Source organism: Tyto alba, unplaced genomic scaffold (assembly GCF_018691265.1).
Source record: "Tyto alba isolate M040663 unplaced genomic scaffold, T.alba_DEE_v4.0 Super-Scaffold_1, whole genome shotgun sequence".
Taxonomy (NCBI): domain Eukaryota; kingdom Metazoa; phylum Chordata; class Aves; order Strigiformes; family Tytonidae; genus Tyto; species Tyto alba.
In genome coordinates this window covers 11807015-11814328 of record NW_024881261.1, presented here as the reverse complement: position 1 = coordinate 11814328, position 7314 = coordinate 11807015, and the positions used below count along the sequence as shown (strand labels likewise).

At 39.8% G+C, this 7314-nt stretch overlaps 1 protein-coding gene across 1 annotated transcript in view; it reads left to right on the top strand.

Moving 5' to 3' along the window:
• SMC3 (structural maintenance of chromosomes 3) overlaps positions 1 to 7314 on the top strand; it is a 30103-nt gene continuing 22789 nt past the window's right edge. The window contains exons 1-3 of the mRNA XM_032988551.2: positions 1 to 153; positions 4868 to 4943; positions 6575 to 6613. Of these exons, the coding sequence (XP_032844442.1) occupies positions 139 to 153; positions 4868 to 4943; positions 6575 to 6613 (130 nt within the window). The 5' untranslated portion in view covers positions 1 to 138. The remainder of the gene's footprint in view (positions 154 to 4867; positions 4944 to 6574; positions 6614 to 7314) is intronic.

Genomic DNA, 7314 nt, shown 5'->3' with positions numbered 1-7314 from the left:
GGGGCTTGAAGGGGCGGGAGGAGGCGGCGGCGGAGACCCGGGGTCGCGCCGAGCATTCGTGCCGGGAGGAGACAGTGAGGGCGGGCTGAGTGACAGCAGGAGGCACCAGGGCAGGCGCCTCCCTCATCCTCCGCAGACATGTACATCAAGCAGGTAAGCCGGTGGGGTCCGAGCCGCCCGCCTTGTGCGGTGCGGCCTGGGCCTGGCCTGGTCGGCTTGGCCCGCCACGCTCAGCCCTGTCCCGGCCCGGTGCTGGAGGCTTTTCAGTCTCCGGATGAGCGGCAGAGCCGGGTCCCGGCCCGCAGCAAGAGGCCCCGCTGGCTGGTGGCGGCGGGTCCCGGGGCCTTTGCCTGGTTCGCCGCTCCCCCGGGAGGGCGAGCGACCGCGGCCCTTGCTGAGGGGAAGCTTCCCCGCCGCAGAGCAAGTCCGCCGTGTAGGCTGACGGGTGCCTTTCCTCCCCCGGTTCCCGTGGCTGGTTTCATTCATTGCAGGTCTCGATGTTGTGGGGAGGCCTTCTTGGACCCGGGACTTGTTTGCGGGCTATGTGGGGACCCTTTGGAAGGGGCGGCCCTGATGCTCCGGCCCCTCCTGGCCCAACTCGTATCCACGCGGGGCTCGTACACAGACAAAGGGGTCTCCTCAGCTGTTAGGCGGCATCTTTCAGCTGTTAAAGTTGCGCGTTCTCTTCTTTTTTACTTTTTTATATAGCTGCATGTGGGTTCAGTGGGGAAATGTGACTGTACTTGGGGTTTCAATTCAAACTGCTTTTGTCTGGCCCTTCACCCGGGAGAAACAAGAGTTATTGTTTGTATTGGGGTGATGTTTTAGGCCCCCGGGCATGGACTATTATACTTCATCCTTGACAAGCAATCTGCAGCTAATCTTCAGTTAAAAATAAGGCCCTTGTATGGACCTGTTCCAAACAGTTTTTAAGATTGTGGAGGTCATTAATGTAACACCTGTAGTATATTTCTGCAGTCATATTGCATAGTATGGTTGATTTTTTTTTTTATGACTGCTTTCGTACTACTACCTATGAGCATTCACATAAAGCCTGCTAAGATTCTCAGTGGACTCAAAATTAACGTGGCTTTCTGACAGCCTACGGTTATCTTTATCAAGAAGAATACTTTACAGTGTTTTAAAGTGCATGTTTTACATAAAAAATCAGTTTTTTATCGACTATTTGGCTGATTAGGGGGTGTTTCAAATGCGTTTTGACTGTGTAAGGGAAAGAATGTTTTTGCATGACAAACCTGGTAAGAATAACGAGAGTGATTCACAGCCGCTTAAGTCCCTAGCTTACGGCAGGAGATAAGTGGTCTTTTTGTCACCTGTGATGACCTGGTGATTGGAACTAGTTTTAAGTGGATGGAGATACCGAAAGGCTTGGGGAACCTAAACTTTCGAACTTTTCATCTTAGTACGCTTGCGTGATGACCTCATGCATATTAACATCTCCGCCCTGGAGAGAGCTAGGGTCCATTGCCATTAACATGCGACCTATGAACACATACATGAGGGGGGGTGTCGGTGGGCAGTTTGGGATATCTATACGCCCTGTGGTACTCAGCCAGTGAGGAATCAGGGGAGGGAACTTGCCGTCGGGAGAAAGGGATATAAAAAACATTGCACGATGGCTGCTAGGGCCGTCCACTTGGTGGGACGCCTGGTCTTGCAAGAACATACTAAAAAGTGCTTCACAGTGAATCCTGTCTGAGTCGTTGATCGTTTCTCACAATCGTGTTTTAGTAAATCACTCTATCATTGCAGGTGCACACATTGCTTTAGAGTCTTTGAATAAGAATTCTCATTTTCCAGATTTGTACTGCACAAAAGTAAACAGTAGTGAAGACATACAGAAACAGAGTAAGAAGTCCAAATTAAGTCAGAACAGGGGAAATGAGTTTCAGCTGGGAAAAGAAATTTAGGTGGTCAATAACCAATAATGTGCTAAGGGCTACAGAAGAAAGCGTAACAATATGTGAATTTGAGAATAAAATGGATGAGGGTGAATTTGGTTCCATCAGTATCGCTTATTTTGTTGCTGCCCAGAAATTATTCCTGGAGTTTGAAGATAAAAATTAAGTCTTAATATGAGGGTATAAGAAGCAATAAAGAAGTTATGAGGTTTCAAAGTATGTTGGGTGGATGAAGTGAGAAACCATCTAGGAAAAAACTTTGAGGAGGGGGGAAAGTGATGTTCAAAGTCTGCCTGTATCATACTCTCCTGCTGCCAGAATGTGTGGGTTGTAAAAGTTTGTGCTTTTGTAGTAATACCCAAGTAATAATAATTGGTTGTTTTTACCTTTTTGTAGAGGCTCTCTGGTTCTTATAAGAATAAAGTAGATTCTAGTCTGGATGGTTTTAGAATATTATAGGTAAACTGTAGAAATACTGAAGACCACATTTTTAGGTGGTTGTTTTTTTGGTGGTTTGGTTGTTTTTTTTTTTTTTTTTTTTTTTTAAATCTGGTGAATTGGGAAGCAGCATTGTTTACAATGTTGGGGGCTTTTAAAAATTTTATTTATTTTTCAAAATCAGAGTGAATATAGTTGCTGTGGCCTAGAGTTGGTGGCAAGACCTGAATAAGACTTGCTGTTCATGTTTTTTTTGTTTGAAAGCCACTGGTACTGAGGCAGAGCTTGCTGTTACTGTGACTTGCTGTATTACTCTGGCAAATGAAGCACACTGTTTTCTTATGGGAGATGGGGGTCTGTGTTCACAGCCACAGTGACTGGGTAGTCTTCAGTTAACACATTGTCTTAAACTTGCTTTCTGTAGTTTGATCTGTTAAATTCTGAAAACCTTAATTACTCTCAATACAGTTACTTTGGATTTAGATATGAATACAGTGCAGGTACTTAATGAAAACTGTGTCTTTCCTGTGGAGAGGGAGTATAGACAGTTGCAGTTCCAAAGAAGGTTTGATAGGCAAAGCATTGGAGGAAGTTATTATTGGAAGACTCTTCCTTTTCCAGAATAGCTGCTGTTGCTCAGATCTAATGTTTGATGTTCAAGGATTAGTAATTTTCTGCCTACCCATATTCTTAGCTTTAGATTCCAGTAAGGAAATAATTTTGCAAAGAGGTTTTGACAAGGAGACTATAGTGCCTGGAAAGAGAATGACTCAGTGTTTTCTGACTAAAAGTTAGTTAATGCCTTTAAGTTGTATTTCATTTCAGTTTTTATAAACTTAAATATTTGATTTGCTGTTTGACATGTCATTTCCATTCAGTTTTAGTGAGATGGTTTTAATCCATTAGTACAAACAGGTGGTAAGAGGAGTTTTCTGTGATAATCCTTGATAATGGACTGCCACATAATGAGAGAAAGACTTAAGACTGAACTTGACATGAATAAATCAGGGCACTTCCTTCTCCTGATCTTTTGTCTAGTGAATTTTATGGACAGTAAATTTTTTCCCTCTGTTTGTATAGTGTGCTACCAGAATATTACAGAATATGAATGCCATTCTGAAGGTTTCCTTGATTTGCTCAGGTGTACAGTTAATGTAGGCAGCTTTTGTAGTGGGGGGAAAGGCTTGCTTTAATGATCACAGTGCTACTTCTAGGCTTTTTGCTGAAGTTTTGGATGTGCTTCTCGTATACCAAATACTGTGCTCATCTTCTGGACTGTGGGCTATTTTAATCCTTGAAGATGTTAGAGAAGGGATGACATGTTCAGAAAAATAAAAAATGGTGATGGGAACATAAACCTTACAATTTAAACAGTGTAAATAATTGCACATTCTGAACTTCAGCAGTAATAATATTGAGAAATATCTTGCAAGATGTCTTGCTGTCTTCCTAACAAGTAGGTCTTAGTTTATGATAGCTATCATGGTGAAACATTTGCGTTCTTTTCACAATATCTTGCTTTTGTTGGAGAACAGCTGGGCAAAGTCCATAACGATTAAATGTCAACTCTAGTCCTTTTGTAAGTGTTCTTGCTGAAAGATCTTCAAACATCAGAACTTTTCAGGTGACTGCTGTCTTTCTGATGTCATGCTGAGCAGAGAAAAGCTGCTGTGTAGTCTTTCAGCATGGCTTTAATGCTTGGAAAAGGTTACTTAATGTTGGAATGTACCTGCTGGAAGTTGTCTTGATTTCATTGCTAGGCAGAACTGAAAGATGAGGATACTGTCACACTCTACCTGGTGTGTTACTTGGTAGGGCAAACATCAGATCACTACTGAAATGGAGTAGTTGAAATTTGACATGGTGCTTCTAGATTGTTTGCTGTGTAGCTCCTGAAGTTAGTCGTGTCAGTTTGTATTTGTCTATTTAGGAAGCGAATTCATTAGAGCCAAGATAGCTTGCCTTTTTTTTTTTTTTTTTAACTTTTCCCATTAGGTTGCACAGTAAAATAAAGTAAGACTATTGTTTGTAAAATAGGTAGAGTCTAGTATACTTCTTGCAGTCTAATTGCTTTACTTGGAGAATTTGAAAATATTATTCTTATGCTGTATGTAGACTTCATTATAAAAATTAAGTATAAATCTGGCCCTACTAGGATAAGTGCTTGTTATATTGTGGTTTTCTTTCCTGTATGTAATATTTTATTCAAATATATATTTTTTGTGTAGTTTGTTACAGAAAGACTCTCAGAACTCTTGTTCAATGTGCTTTGGCCTAGATAAGTACCAGCGTGTCTTGTGGGGGGAAAAAATATGTCCCTAAAGTGATACTTAGGTGAGGGACAAGTTATAGAAGTTTCTGATCTTGAGCTGGAAGACTGAAGTGTGTGTGGGAAGGGCAGGGGAAATCAAGTATATTATAATCGATATATTCTGTAAAATCTAATAGTACAGAAACTACTCAAGAACAGAGAGAGCTTTGTTAAAATAACTCACTCTTCTCATTAGGTAATCATTCAGGGCTTTCGAAGCTACAGGGACCAAACCATTGTGGACCCATTCAGCTCGAAACACAATGTCATTGGTAAGTCCTGATACTTTTCTTTTAACACTAACTAGAGTTGCATGGTTACTAAAGATGATGTTTACATTAGTTCTTTATAGTTTTTAATATTCTACCTACATTTGACTATATTTTCCGTTTCAGAAACTTCTTTACACTTGTCTGTAATGTTTCACAAGGTATATTCCACTTAGAGCAAAGTTTTACTGTGACAGTAATATGTCCAAGAATTCAGAAATAGGATGAGGTCTGTAAATGCCTTCATATGCTCAGATCCCCTTTAAAGACTGTCCTTGCAGGAACAGCAGCAGAGAATTTCTATGGGATTCTTTTTTATTTTTGTGTGTTTATCATTTTTAAATAAGTAAGCACACTAGCTACTATAAACTGCTGCAGAGAAGATGATCCACTTTCTTCCAGCTTTGGAGGAATGAGTTTCTGGAATGTGGGCTGTCAAGAAGTATAATACAAGTTTCAAAGTGTAGTTTTACAAAGAACACCTAATCCAACAGCATGTTGTTTCCCACCAGTCTCACTCCTCTTCTTATTTTTGCCCGTGGATGCCTGGCCCTGCCTTTTAATTTGCATTGATTTTAGTGATTGTGCAGCAACATTGAGGCTGCTGACCCAACAGAAAACAGTCAATTTTGGACATAAGAAGGTAGTAGCCAGGATTTACTGTGAGAATGGGAAAAATGTGCGTATGACTTGAATAGCATGTTCTACTATGTAATGTTACTTCAGCAGGAGCTAAAACTTTATCCAGGTATTAGTTTTTTTGGTGTTTTTTTTTTGTTTTTTTTTTTTTTGTTTTTTTTTTGTTTTTTTTTTGTTTGTTTTTTAAAAAAAAAACCAAACCAAACAAAAACCAAAAACCAAACCACAACCTAGCTTCACTATTTTTTGCCTTTTTAAATACTTCATAGCAATCCCAAGTAGTTTGCGGCATGGGGGGAATCTGGAGGGCATGTAGGCAGGAAGGAATAAAAGGCCTGGGATGTTCATTGCTGCTGGAAGGCAAGCAGTTTTGAAATCAATGCAGTAGGTGCTGATCTTAAAGATAAGAGCCTTGCTGAATTGCATCAGAATAAACACTGAGATTACTGTGTGTTAGCATAGTACTGTGTTCTCATACCTTTATTTTTTAAATAGAAATAGTACTTTTCCCAGTCATTTTAAAACAAAACATTGCTGAATTAGCAAGTGGAGTATTAGAAAGTTCAAATTGTGCCTGAAGTTCATACCGTCAACTTGAATGTACAAGCATGTGATTTCTTTTGGTTAAGTATAAAAAAATTGATGATGGGACAGAAGAATTTGATTTAGGTCCTCTGTTCTTATCCCACTAGGAGATCAGTATTAAAAAGATAAAGGGTGGGTATAAGTAGGATTGGTTTAACCATTACTCTCATTGTGGAATAATATTGGAGTTTGTAAGTCATTGTAATGTGTTTGGGTGGGGGAAGGACTGCCCTCTTGTTCTCAGACAATGATTAAGTGATCCACCTGTGAAGTTGCCTCATCCCCTTGAGATTTTGTTTGGCTGTGTTATATTTGGGTTCTGTTCTTGAATATTTATATTCAACATTTAATGTACATTGCATTGTTAACTTATGTCAACCTGAGATTATACTTTGTGTTTCAATTTTCAGTGGGAAGAAATGGATCTGGAAAAAGCAACTTTTTTTATGGTGAGCATGGATTTCTTATTATAATGGCATGGGGATGCTGATAATACTAGGTTTCTCTGTTTGTTTTTTGCAGAAGTTGATTTACCAAATATTCCTCCTCAGTAAGGAGTGGCAGATGGGTAATTACTTGGCATGGATGAAAGACAGATTGCAATGCACTTGTTTAATAGTCACCTTCAGGTTTTTCCCTAGTATTCGTCTTTTCTTACTAAGGGCCTTCTAAGACTGTAAATTTTTTTTTGCCATTTAAGTAGGAAACTGACTCTAAAAGTCACCCACCTTGAAAGCTGATTGTGTATTTGTAGTTGCTTCAGACATTTTTAGTGCATAAGTTCTAAGGTGCTTCCATAGCAGTATGGCACAGCTTATACAGTGTTTTAACATACGGTTATGAGGGACATTTTGTTTAGTGGGAACATCAATGGAGGAGCAAAGATGCTAGTCAAAAGTGTTAGTGGCCTTTGTGATAGTCTTTATAAAATTGTCAAGTGTTAAGTATTTTAGCAGTATTTTTAACTTAGCATGTGTGCTGTGTATTTGTAGAAGAAAGCTCATGAATCTTACTTGTGCAGCATTGTTAATCCTTATGTGGTGAAGTAGTAAGGTGGTGACAGTGAGACTTCTGCAGAGATATTCTGTACAGCAGGTTGAGTGATAAAGATCCAGCAGATTAATGCTTTTTAATGAAGAAAAATTGTAAG